The following is a 13,110-nucleotide window of genomic DNA, read 5'->3' as shown; positions in this document are numbered from 1 at the left end:
CTACAGCATATTAAGGAAGGCCTAGTGGCATCCTGCGTAACGCATCGGGCTGCGACTGAAAAGACGCACTTCTAATGCACCAGCTGCTCTGAGGGAGAAAGCTAAGCAGGCTCCTCTTTGGTTTTTTTTTTGTTTGTTTGTTTTTTTAAATGTGTGTACCATCAAATCAGATCTGACTGGTACAGGAGGAGATTGTCCCTCCTTCTCCAGCAGAGCATCTGGTGGATTCGAACCTCACATCTCTGGGATTGCAGTGCAGCTTCCTGCCACTAGGCTACCAGAGCTCGCCAATATTCTTCTTTTTTTAAGTTTTATTTTATTTTATTATTTTGTGTGTGTACCGTCAAATCAGATCTGACTGGTACAGGAGGAGATTGCCCCTCCTTCTCCGGCAGAGCACCTGGTGGATTCGAGCCGCATATCTCTGGGATTACAGTGCAGCTTCTTGCCACTAGGCCACCAGAGCTCCTCTTAGATGTACAGTCGTGGAAACCCAGCAGAAGGTCTCTAGGAGTAATGACAGACACAGTGGGTTTGATTTTTGGGGGGTCGTGTGCTATGTATGTAATTACAACATGGGAAAATTTTGAAATGTTATGAGAATGACCAAAATGTGGCACAGAGATGGGAAGTGAGTACACGCTGGCGTAAAAATGGCGCTGATCCACTGGCCTGATGTCTGGTTGCCAAAGACCCTCATTCAGTGGAAGAGACAGTATCTGCAAAGTGCACTGAAGTCAAGTGCGGCTGAGCAGAGCTTGCCTGTAATCGTAACAACAAAGGCGTCCTGTCACTCTTACCACCAATGTCCTTCTCACCTTGGGCTCTCCTTCCCTCTGTCTGAGGGTTCCTCTTCCCCACTCTCCTCCCTTTCCCCCAGGACACAGCTGCAGATTCTGCACATCCCCCGAGCCCCTTTGAGAGTCTGAGCCCCTGGTGGCAGCTCTTGTGTCAGGCAGTCTTCCAAAACTTCCCGTAATTTTTTTGCTAACCTTCTCTCCTAACAAACAGTATGTCTTTTTCTATCCATTGCACTGTCCTGACGCCCTGTTGAGCTTTAGCTGATCCTTTGAGCTTCAGATGACTTTTCTCCTTTCTGAGAAAACCCTCTGATACACAACTTACATTCGAGTTTTCGTTAAATGCTAAAAAAGTGTTCTTTTATTGTTTCTTCACAACTAACAATTAAGTAGTTGAAACTATGATTCATGACGCTTAATTACTCTCTTCACAGGACAGTCTTCAAATATGGACTGCCAAAACCCCAGACATGTCTGGGGAAATTACAGCACGATTTCTCTTTCTAACTTGGGGCATGTTGCTAGGAGAGGCTATTCCTTGGAGAGCTATCATGCTTGGACAGGTGGAGGGTCAGTGAAAGAAGGGAAGACTCACAGCAAGATGGACTGATATGGTGACTGCAGCAGTGGGCTCGCAGCACGTGTGTCAGACATGAGGATAGCACAAGATGGAACAGGGTTCGTTCAGATCTGGTTTTCATAGGGTCGCTGTCAGTCCTACTGAACAGAATGGCACCTGACAACAAGAGTTAACAACAGCAGAACAGAACTGTCCCTACGGTTCCTCAGGCAGAGATCTTTATGGAAGGCGACTGGCTGCATTTCTCTTTTTTTTTTCCCCTCTTTTTTTTTTTCTTTCTAACCTGGTGGATTAGAACTGCTGACCTTTTGATTAGTATGAGTAGCTGAATGTTTAGCCACGGCACCACCAGGGCTCCTTATAGCAATAGCAAACTGTCTCTTGTCGAATTTGTTTCAGCCCAGTGACCTGGGCTTCTGAGGACGCACATCTTACTATAAATACAAAGAGACTGTCCACCTTTTTCTCTAGGAGCCGGGTGGATTCAAACTGCTGGAGATGGGAAGACTTTGTGTGTGTGTGTGTGTGTGTGTGTAGCAGCCCAGCACCCTCTGCCACCAGGCTGATGTTACAAAGCAATAGAGACTTATTTATGCATGTGTTGGTAAGACTGGAGACCCAGGATAGGCCTTTGTGTAGTGATGGCTCCTAGAATCACACTGCTCTATGGGGACACCGGGGCCAGGACTAGACTGAGACTATTACACCCTCAGAGGCAGGCAGCGGCTTCCCTGCAGGGCGCCTATTCTTAACACCTGCAGTTGACTGCCGAATCCTGGACCACCACTGCCCCCTATTGCCTATTGATCTTGGAAGAAAGAATTCCTTTCTCTTGCCCAGAGCTTTCACCAGATGTGTTGTGATTTGATTCTGACAAGCTCAAGAGCTAAGCAAGGCATCATCCCCCTTTTACAGCTAAGGAAATCAAAGCTTGGAGAGGTGAAGGATAATTAAGGCTACAGGGCTGGGTGCAAAAGTGGGCTAGCAAGTTCAGTTCAGGTGGGACAGAGGATTAACATATGTGTCTGCTCCCTGAAAGGTTGGCGCAGATACAGTCTACCTAGAAGTGCCTTGGAAGAAAGTCCTGGCAATCCACATCCTCAAAGTCTGCCCTTGAGAAGCCGATGGAACACAGTTCTGCTCTGGCACAGGGGGAGTCATCAAGACTAAAAATGACTTGTCAGGAGCTGGGAACTTGAGTCAGGCTTTGGTGGTCTTGTGCTCAAGCCTGAGGGTACAGCGTTCACACACCAAGATGGGAGCCTTGTGAGGACTCGCTCAAGAACTAACTGTACTTGAACTCTAGTGGCCTAGTGGCAAGAAGCTGCACTGCAATCCCAAAGCTCTAACCGTACTTCACGAGGATTAAGGCTCTAGGCCATGTAGGAACTAACCTGCGTTGGGAGCACAGAAGAAGGGGCTGCTTGTGGGCAGAAGGATGTGAAGACCTTTTTCAGGGAGGAGTTGAGATTTGAGGGGTGGGGAGGAGTCTGCCAGGAGACAAATGGAGGAAAAGGCTATCCTAGCACCTGGTAAATGCTGACAGGGTCTCATCAGGCAGTAAGCCTCCTGAGAGTCAGGAGGGTTCTCATTTTGATGGATTTGGTTAAGGATTTTTCAGATGTGGTATTATGTACACACAGTAAGATAAAGGCCATTAGTGTTAAGTGTGTTGTTAGGTGCCACTGAGTTGGCTTCAAATATACACAACACGGTGGAACTCTGCTGGGCCCGGGTCATCCTCACAATGACTGTTATGTTTAAGTCCATTGTTGGGGACAGTGCAAAGTCATCTCAGTGAGGGGCTTGCTCCTTATTGCTCCTCTATTATCCAAGCACGATGTCCTTCCCCGAAGACTGGCCCCTTGTGGTAACATGCCCACAGTACAGAAGATGAAATATCTTCCTTTCTTCTAATGAGCACAGTGTCACTTCTTCCAAAGCATATATTCATGATTTTGCACTTTAGGATGTATTTGGCATTCTTTACTAACTCCGTAATTAAGAAAAAAACATCAATTCTTCTGTGGTCTCCCTAATTCATTGCCCAGAGTTTGCATACAGATGAAGTAACAGAAAACACTACAGGGTGGGTCAGGTGTAGCTTAGTCCACAAAGTGACTTTTTAAAAAAAAACTAATCAAAGACCTTTCAAGAGGTTCTTTGCAACACATTTGGCCCAAGTGAGACATCACATCGTTTGATCTCTTGGCTGCCATTCCCATGGATGCTGATTGTTCCAAGTAAAAGGAAATCTTGGATAACATCACTCTTCTGCTTTTATCATGATGCTGTTTACTAGCCCGTGTGGGCTACTTTTTGTTTTCTTTATGTTGTAGTGTAAACCTTACTGAAGGCTGCCTGGGAGCTGCAGCATTAAATGCTTCAACTTTTCCTTACAACAAGCAAAGTTGTGTCACCTGCATGCCGCTGGTTGATAACGAGTCTTTTTCTCAAATTCTGATGCCATGTTCTTCATATAGTCTCAGATTACTTGCTCAGCATACAGACTGAAGCATTTTTCGCTGACACGTATAAATATACATGTACCTACCACCCAGTTGAATTTATAAACTGTTTCCAGAAAACCAAGAGGTTTCCAGTCTGTACCTGCCTTTAACCTCCCCTCACCGCAGAGAAAACAATTTGTGGGGAATGAGAGGTTTGCAATATAAAACCTCAAAGTCCTGCAATCCCGGAGGTATGGGGTTCAAATCTACCAAATGCTCTGCTGGAGAAGGAGGGGCGATCTCCTCCTGTACCAGTCAGATCTGATTTGACGGTACACTCAAAAAAATAATAAAATTAAAAAAAAAACAAAAAAAACCCCCCCCCCCCAAAAAAAAACCTCAAAGCCCTTGGTCTCAATCTCAATCTCACTTTCTATTCTCTCTACGCCTACTGCCACCTCTATACATCTCGTGATTTATTATTTTATATTATTATTATTAATTATGCTTTGCATCATCTTACAGGGACACCGCAGGGTGCAGGGAAGGCTTGTCAGCACCATGTAATCTCGTGCGTCCCCCGCGATAGTTTAAAAGACGGGGATGGCGGGTTTTGGTCCTTCGGAGCCGCCGTCCGGGGCCGGGCGGTGCGGAGCTGTCTTGTCCCTCGGCGGCCGCCGTGCATCCGTTACGTGGCAGCCGCGAGCGCCGGCCAATCCGCGCTGCCCGCATCAGCCCCCGCGGGTGGCGCAGCCGGAAGGGGCGGAGCCGAGACGGCGGCGGCTGGGGCGGCAGCTGTGGCGGCGGCGGCGGCTCAGGAGGCCGCACTCCCGGTTGTGGCCTCGGCCCCGGCCCCACCATGGTGACCCTCGCCGAGCTGCTGGTGCTTCTGGCCGCGCTGCTGGCCACGGCCTCGGGCTATTTCGTCAGCATCGACGCGCACGCGGAGGAGTGCTTCTACGAGCGGGTCACCTCGGGCACCAAGATGGGCCTCATCTTCGAGGTGGCCGAGGGCGGCTTCCTGGACATCGACGTGGAGGTGCGGGCGCGCGGCCCCGGCGGGATTCCGCAGGCCGCGTGGGGGGGTGGGGTGGTCGGGGCTCGGCCGGGGCCTGCGGGTGGGGGGCGATCGGCGCCCCGAGGCCGCTGTCCGGTCCTGGGAGGGGCGCGCGCCGGGCGCCCCTAACGTCCCCTTCCCCGGACGTCCGCTGCCCGTCCACTCTCTGCCGGCCGCGTGTCCGCTCGTGGCGATCGCCGGCCTCCCACGGAGGGTGGGAGGTGGCGGGAGTGGCCGGGGAGCCCCACGCCTGTCCCCCCGGCCCGGCGAGGACGAGGGAGCCCTCGCTCCCGTGCGATCCCCGCGAGCGCCCCCGAGTCTACATCGGGAGGCCGTCAATCAGGCTGCCGTAAGTCAGGCCGCCGCCGTAAATCGGGCCCCGGCGGCTGACTTCGAACCTGCAGTGTCGTGGTGGGCAGCAGAACGCCTTCACCGCCGCGCCACCAGCGCCCCTGTGTTAGAATTAGTTGCGATGAGTCCCCATGGAGTCAGATCCGACGCACAGCTGACCCTTGGGCGGGTGTCCACGGCTGTAGGTCGCAGGGCAGGGTTGGCCCATCTGTCTGTCTGGGGTCCACTGGTGGGTTCGAACCCCCAACTTTTAAGCTTATGGGTTAGGCGAGCATCGCCGCAATGCACTGGGTCCCCGAAGCTCCCTTTAGATCTCAGAGAGCCCGCTCTTGCAGTCGCTTTAGGACAGAAAATGACCTCTCAGCTGACTGTCAGGCCAGGGATGCGAACTCCTAACTTCAGAAATCCAGATTCCATCACTGACACTGAAAAAAAAAAAAAAACCACCCCAAAAAAACCCAACAAAAACCACAAAAATGTACTAGATGGAAACGATAGGCTTTAGGGAGACGTCTTTGTTTTGATAATTGTCAATCACTTGTCTGCTTGTGTGTTGTAGTTGGTACCACGGGTAACGGGTGACATTTTTCCAGAGGGGTTTGCTTTTTAGTACTGTGACTGGTTGGAGCCCACCTTTGCTTCCTGCAGCCCTCAGAAGTAACCGTCACTTCCTGCGGTGGTTTGAAGTGAACATTGCGTCGTTTCCCCACTCTGGTAGACACTGTGCAGGACGCTGTGGATTGGAATAGGTTGGTGGCACCTCATCTGTTTCTGTCCTGCCCCCAGATCACAGGGCCTGACAATAAAGGGATCTATAAAGGCGACCGAGAGTCCAGTGGGAAGTACACCTTTGCCGCTCACATGGATGGAGTGTACAAGTTTTGTTTTAGCAACCGGATGTCCACCATGACTCCAAAGATAGTGATGTTCACCATTGATATTGGGGAGGCGCCCAAAGGACAAGACATGGAAACAGAAGGTGAGGCGAATTGAGAAGATTGATCACAGTCCCCGAGCTCATTTCCATCTGTACTTTTAAAAGATCCATCTCAATGAACTATTTATTTTAGTTTCTCATTCCAGTTTAAATTCGACCATTTTGTAAAAATCCATCTGGATGAAAGACTTACTTTGATTTCTTTTTTTAAATTTTATTTTTGATTTTAATGAAAGTTTACAGAGACTTTGGGTTTCCATTCATTCATTGTTGCACTTTTCTCCCTGCTCACCCCTTCCCCCCCAGTTCGCTCTTCTTACTTTGATTTCTTATTCCCAGGTTTATTCACAGAACTTAAAACCAAAAAGCCATTTTGAAATGTCCTTTGTATTTGTCCAAATCTTGTCATTAACAGCAACAAAACTTTCCTTAACTGGATGTTTATCTTCTCATTCCGATGCCTGCCCCTCTGGCCGCTCCTCCTCTTGGCTGGCACATAGGTTACATGTGTTAGGATGGTGGCTTCTTAACTTGATTCTTTCGAACGTAGACTACATTAGTTTTGCTAAACTTTTTGTTGGTTTCTTTTTTGTGTGTGTGTTTATATCTTAAACATTTCTTTAGGTGGTGGAGACAGCTGGGATGGTATGTGGACAATTTTTTGACTGCATTTGCCTTTTTTTGCCTGTGTTTCTGGACTAATGTCTAATTTCTGCTTTTCTTTTTTCCTAACCTTTTGTTAGCATGAGAATGATTTTCCTCTTGAAAAGACAAAAACGCCAAACCCTAGAACTAATTAAGACTGGTTACCTTTGAGGTATTTTTAATCGGTAGACAAGAGACAGGTAATTAGATAATAGTGCTGGGCACCTGGTGATTGGCCTTTTAGAAGTAGGGTATTAATTTGTTTCTTTAAAATGTAGAAAACATCAACTATCAATGGACAAACAGAAACGTTACACAAAGCTTGTAGAAATAATAAGCTATAGACATTGTACCCTATTTGGTAGGCTTGCGTTACTGTTATAAAAGTGTTTGAACTTGTAGTTGTAGGAGCTATGGTGATAAAAGTACTTTCAGCCATATGTTGCGGTGAGAGTAAATTTTATTGCTCAGCTGGTGAGCCTGATATTTTATCTTCTGAGCAGATTATGTCCCCGGAGCCCGCACAGCCCATTCGCTGCTGTGCATGGCAGGAATGTTGGAAGTGAGCCTTTGTTAGGGGACATCTGGTGGTCCCGTCCACAGGTAGTTACGCTGCTGACCCACTGGCTGTGCCGCCTTTGGGGTTAGAACCCACCAGCGGCCCCATGGAGAAAGGAGAGAAGTCTCCTCCTGTGCCGTTTACAGCCCGAGAAACCTGGCTGTGCATGCCTCCGGCTGCCCATGATGAGTTGGGTTTCTGAGCATTTGTTCACCACTTTGCGTTAGTAGCATTTGTTCCAGAGATGAGCAGTTTAGTGTACTAACAGCATCCGTGAAATCAGAGTGAGTCTGACACCAGGCTCATAGGGTGTTCATGGGCTGAATTTCCACCAAGCCGACCCCCAGGCCCTTCTGCTGAGGTGACACTGGGTACACTTGAACCTACAACCTTTTGACTTGAGGTGAGCGTCGTAACTGCACTGCCTAGAAACCTCCTCAGAGTGTAGAGACAGGAGACTGGTTTGCTGAGTTGTGAAATCTGGATGGAATTCAGAGACTCACAGGATTTAGTAGCTACTGTGCTCACTTCTCAAGGCTCTTACATCATAGGATGTGCCCGTTTTCAAGGAGAGTTGGGAATCCTTTCTTTTTAATTTTTATATTGTTTTAAAAATCCTCCTTTAACCTCTGCATATATAATAAGTGTGTGAGGAGAAAGCATCCAGTGCCCACTTAAAAGAGCTCTAACTACAGGCGCTCCAGGAGTCCTGAAAGGCTTTGTGTTTGTTTTGTGGGAATTGGCCTTATCTAGTTAGAAAATGTTGGCTCATAAACTTGACTCTTGAACTCTTAATCCTTTAACACAGTATCTAAAATACTTGCTTTTCTTGTCGATGTCATTGGCTGGCCGCTGTCAAATCCAGCTTTCCTCTAAAACTGGTTCTCATCTGGGGGCGGTTATATTTAGCATGCTCAGGACAGGGCTGGGGAGTTTGCTGCTGGCATCTGGTGGGTGGAGGCAGGGATGCTGTCCAACATCCCACGAGGCGCTGGACAGCTCCCAACAGAGTGGGATCTAGTCCAAAGTGCCTGCAGTGGGCTCACTCCTGAGAAACCCTGCCCTCGGGGGTTTGCGTTTTGCCTTCCAGCCTTAAAGCCTGGGTTGTTTGTGACCTCTCCAGAAGGAGCCTGGTGACAAAGCACTAAGCATTTGTCTACTGACTAAAAGGTCAGTGGTTTGAGTCCACCAGGCACTCGAGAAGAATGTAGAGCATTATTCTAGTGAAGACGGCCAGCCTGGGAACCTTGTGGGACAGTCCTCTGTCCTGTAGAATCTCTGTGAGTCAGAATTGACTCGGCAGGAGTGGCTTCCTTGAAGAAGTTGTGGATTGTCTTTAGCCATCTAGAATCCAGCCACGTCGCAGTTTCAGGCTCTAGTGAGGACTCCTCGCCCCTTCAGTGGGAGCTTCCCCTCTCCTGTTTCCTTCCTCTTCTGTCCACTTGCCTGGGGCCTGCGGATGGCTTTGCCTGTGTGGAGGCTCCGGGCTCTTAGCTCTCAGGCCTCACTGAGATTCCAGCTCTATTTGGGGCAGCTTTTAGATTAACTGAAGAGTTAGAGGAGTTTTAAGGATCAATTTTAGTTTTGCTTAAATGTTGCTATTTACCAGATCTCACTTCCACCCAGTCTTTTCTCCCCTCCTGCTCCCTCAGGCCGCCCCTTTTCTCTGCGTAGCCATCAGGGTGGTGGCCGTCACTCAGCAGCAGTGCAGTAGATGTGTCTTAGGACACACAGTTAGTTTTCTTTTCGTTACTGAGTTTATAAAGATGTTTCTCTGCTGTCATCCGTGGTCCAAAATGCCATTTCTGAAAGGGGGTTTTGCCTGCCTCCTCTGAGGCACAGATTTAATTTTGTAGATGTTTTCCACAAAACAACTGCTGAACACATGCTGATCTGTTTTCCGACTCTCCTGTAGCTCACCAGAACAAGCTAGAAGAAATGATTAACGAGCTAGCAGTGGCGATGACAGCTGTAAAGCATGAACAGGAGTACATGGAAGTTCGGGAGAGGATACACAGAGCAAGTGAGTATAAGCCATGACCTTGGGGCGCTCTGGTGGCCACGGAGTGCCCAGGGTTCTGTTACCCAAGAGCGTGTTGTATTGCTTACATCTGGAAATTGTGCAAACGTTGAAAGCATGAATCTTAACATGCTGTTGCAAATGATGGCAAAAAAACGTGTTTCTAAGCACGATCGTCAATGTAAAAGTGTGCGGCAGCGGCAATGTGTTAAAAAAGCCAGCAAAGCCTGATGGAAAACTGGACAAGGCATTGGTGGGGCCTGGTTTCTGTGTGGACGTCACTGACTTTGCGTGCTTGAAGACCGTTGAATTGTGTGGTTTCGCAGCAGTAGAGGAAACCGTGATAATCCTGAGCTGAAAGGAAGGACTTGGCAGAGCTGTCCTTTGACTTCATGAATGTCTGTGTTGCTTTGTAGTAGACCAGCTAATTACTCTAAAATTCCATCGAAACCCAAAAAATGCTATGAAGATTCAGAGCAAGCTTTAAGAGTTTTAAAAATGTGTGATCAGCGCATAGAGGAAGCTGATAGTTTTCCTAAAGCAGTAGGGGGCAACAAAATGGGGTTTGTGGGGTTTTTTTTAATAACATACTAAAACATGCCAGTGAAATTAGTAAGAGATGAAACATTCTTTATTTTCTTTAAGTCAGAAGTCTCAGGCTGTTTGGGATGGAAAACACCAAAACATGCATATTAGTTTCAGTGTTGCTCCTCCAGTCCGTTTGGCTAACTTGGAATGTGAGTACCTGGAATCCATGTTACATGCTTCTAATTAAGAGGTACCTAGAGCAGGAGTTTTGGTGAATCAAGAGTGTGCTCTGAAGCTGTGTTACAGGAGTGACTCAAGGACACATGCTGGGCTTCACTTCCTTTAGGTTGCGGTTTTGGCTCTCTCCCACCCTGGGTTTTGGGGCAAGACCTCACTTCTCTTGCACAGAAGGACATGTCTGCCCTACCTTTGTGGGGCCACAGGGAATGTGGCTTAAGGGGAGACTTGTGTGTCTCCTGCTCTGCAGCCTCTCCTCACCTGCGGAGATTCTCTGTCCCCTTCTCCTCTTGACCTGTGAGAAGAGCACAGAACCAAGCTTGGGGGCCAAGGGCGGTCATTGCGTGATGCCACTGGTTGGGACCTGGGCACAGCAGTGGCCAGTGGAAGCCCCTGCCTCCCTGTCTTCTCGTCTAGGGGGCTGGCCTTTTACTCCCACCTTCAGTTTGCCCCGAGAGCTCCTGTATTCATCTGTTTCACAGGTAGGGGCTTAGGACTTGGGTAAAAAGTCTTGGCTATTTACAGAATGCAGTGATCTCTTGCTCAGTTTCATTGTGCACATCAGATGGTGCCCTCAGTGCTGTTGTCGTTTTACGCCGTCTTCCTCCAGCACTCATCCTGCAGGGATGGACAGAGTGAGGTCTTTGTTTCCTACAGGGCTAGATATCTTGTCTTAAAGGCACAGTTCAGTACGTTGTGTTTAAGATGCCTTTTTTTTAAAGTGAGAAACACTTCTTTTTACATTAAAAAAGAAGAGATTATGTGGCATGTGATAGTTCTTAGCTATAATCTTCTATAATTGAAGGGGAAGAATTAACACATGGTCAGTTAGAAAATTTGGGAGAGACCAGAAAGTATGAGGAAAGAAGTAAAAGTCAATGTTAATCCACCATGTAAAGTAATCAGTGTTAGGTTTTAATCTGTCTCCCTGCCCCCACTGCTTTTAGTTGTTAGGACTTTTTTATATAACTGAGTAGTAATGTGTATCGTATTGTATATCTGGTCTTTCTCAAGTGACTAAGAACAGAATAGTTTAAAGCACCTTTTATTGCTTGCTTAATATTTTAAAGTATTTATTACCTAACCTTTGAGACATAATTTTAAAATGATAGACATGTACGAACATGCTTAAAATTGGCTAGTACATTTTCAGCACCACTTGGTGCTGCGGGATTGGTGCTAGAACATCATGGTTGTGGTAAATTTTGGAGTTGTAGTTAATGTTCTTGGGCTTATGGAAAAAGGCACAGCCTTAGAGTAAACTCTGTGCTGTCCTTTTGGAAACATTGTAATTGCTTGTCACTTGTTATTGAGTGACAGAGTCCTGTGGATGTACAGTTCTAGTTAGTCTCATACCTGGTTAACATTGTCACTGCTGCTAGCCACTGCCAAAGTTCAAATGCAAAGGCAGTGGGACTTGATTGAACAGTAAATGAAAGGCTCTCGAGTGAAGAATGAAATTCTTAGCTTGAGGGTGAGCTCAGTGGAGAGAGCAGTTCACGGTCTGTGTTGGATTGTCTGATAGGAACTAAAAAGTCGGCTGCCCCTCAGAGCAGGTGCCAGGAGGTCCTACACAGTGCTGACCAGCTGCTGAGGGACAGGACCCTTAGACATGTCCTGACCTTGTCTGCAGGGCTTTTTTGATCTCTCTGATCTCAGAACAATCCCCTAACTGTGTGTTTCAGGCCCTTTTCAGATTGAGTAGAGATAGTTATAATGCAGGAGCATTTTGGTGGTGGGGACAGAGGAGATTTGAACTGGGGTTTACCCCTCAGTTGGAGCGTGCATGCCTTTCCTTGTCTGGCCCCACATGCACACCTCATGGATGTCAGTCTGTAGGATCCATTCCAGATCTGAAGTACCCTGTGAGGTGTGTTGAGTTGCTGGGTACGTGAGTACACCGAGTGGTGGCTTAGAAGAGGGATTTCACCCGCCAGTCCCGAGGGGCTAACTCAGGATGCAGTGCTGTTTTTTCCAGTTGTTAAAATGTGTTTGCTTTTCCTCCACAGTCAACGACAACACAAACAGCAGAGTGGTCCTCTGGTCCTTCTTTGAAGCTCTGGTTCTTGTTGCCATGACCTTGGGACAGATCTACTACCTGAAGAGATTTTTTGAAGTCCGGAGGGTTGTTTAAAGAAGCCTTTTCTGATGATCCCAAACTCATAACTCACTGTTTACCAAACCTCCTGGTCACAGTAATGTCACTAGTTTCCACATGTTTATTTTCTGAACTTTTACCTTCACAGCTTCTGTTTGTTGGTGACTCGTAGATGTTGGGGGAAGACACCGTTGTAGGAAAGTGGGCATCTGATGGGCGTCACTTTTTTTTTTCTTTTGAATCCTGCCTCCCTGATACAGATCCTTGTTAGAAAGCTGACTCTAGAAATGAAAGATAGCAATGTAGTCCTTTTAATCTCTTCATTGTTTTTATAATAAGAGGCAGTTTGTTCCAGAAATGGGCACAAAGCCTGACAGGACCTTTCTAAGATGACCCCCTCTGGAACCCCTTCCTGCGACAAGGTCAGGATAGGTTCCTTCTGTTGATTTCGTAGAGCAGACAACAGTCTGAATGTTACTGTGTTCATCCAGGCCAGTGACAGGGCTCTACGGCTGTGCACCGCGCCACCGTGAGGCGGGACTTTCTTAGCCTTGTGATCTGACTTTATTTAAAGATTTGCCCAAACACACGCCAACCCTCTGCCCCCGAGTTTTTCCATTCAGCCTTAGGATTCAGTCACCTTTCACTGAAATTGATGACCAGCTGCTGGCTCACCACTCTGGGCTCTGCCTGCTCTGTCAGTCTCTGTTCTCTGAGCCCATGCTCTGAGTGTTTCAGCGAACGGTGGCTTTCTTGTTTCTTTCTCTGTTGGCATGTCACCTTCTCTACTCCTATACGCAGGAAGTGTGCTCTCATGTAATTGGAATAACCTAGATTTCTGATGCCAA

General features: G+C 47.6%; 1 protein-coding gene across 1 annotated transcript; it reads left to right on the top strand.

Annotated features, from left to right (window-relative positions):
* Positions 1 to 4,606: 4,606 nt before the first annotated feature.
* TMED2 (transmembrane emp24 domain trafficking protein 2) lies at positions 4,607 to 12,446 on the top strand. The gene is made up of 4 exons (XM_006894633.1): positions 4,607 to 4,869; positions 6,025 to 6,217; positions 9,295 to 9,402; positions 12,174 to 12,446. The coding sequence occupies exons 1-4, from the start codon at positions 4,690 to 4,692 to the stop codon at positions 12,296 to 12,298; spliced, it is 606 nt and encodes a 201-aa protein (XP_006894695.1). The 5' UTR covers positions 4,607 to 4,689; the 3' UTR covers positions 12,299 to 12,446.
* Positions 12,447 to 13,110: the final 664 nt, after the last annotated feature.

The sequence above is a fragment of the Elephantulus edwardii genome, unplaced genomic scaffold (genome assembly GCF_000299155.1).
Source record: "Elephantulus edwardii isolate Elephantulus edwardi_28Jun2011 unplaced genomic scaffold, EleEdw1.0 scaffold00148, whole genome shotgun sequence".
NCBI lineage: Eukaryota > Metazoa > Chordata > Mammalia > Macroscelidea > Macroscelididae > Elephantulus > Elephantulus edwardii.
Note: the sequence above shows the minus strand (reverse complement) of the source record. Positions and strands in the feature narration are given on the sequence as shown.

Excerpts from the sequence above, each read along its gene's own strand:
- TMED2 (XM_006894633.1), top strand. The coding sequence starts at position 4,690 with ATGGTGACCCTCGCCGAGCTGCTGGTGCTTCTGGCCGCGCTGCTGGCC. Across the intron at positions 4,870-6,024 it reads TCCTGGACATCGACGTGGAG|ATCACAGGGCCTGACAATAA; the intron begins GTGCGGGCGCGC and ends TCCTGCCCCCAG. Across the intron at positions 6,218-9,294 it reads ACAAGACATGGAAACAGAAG|CTCACCAGAACAAGCTAGAA; the intron begins GTGAGGCGAATT and ends ACTCTCCTGTAG.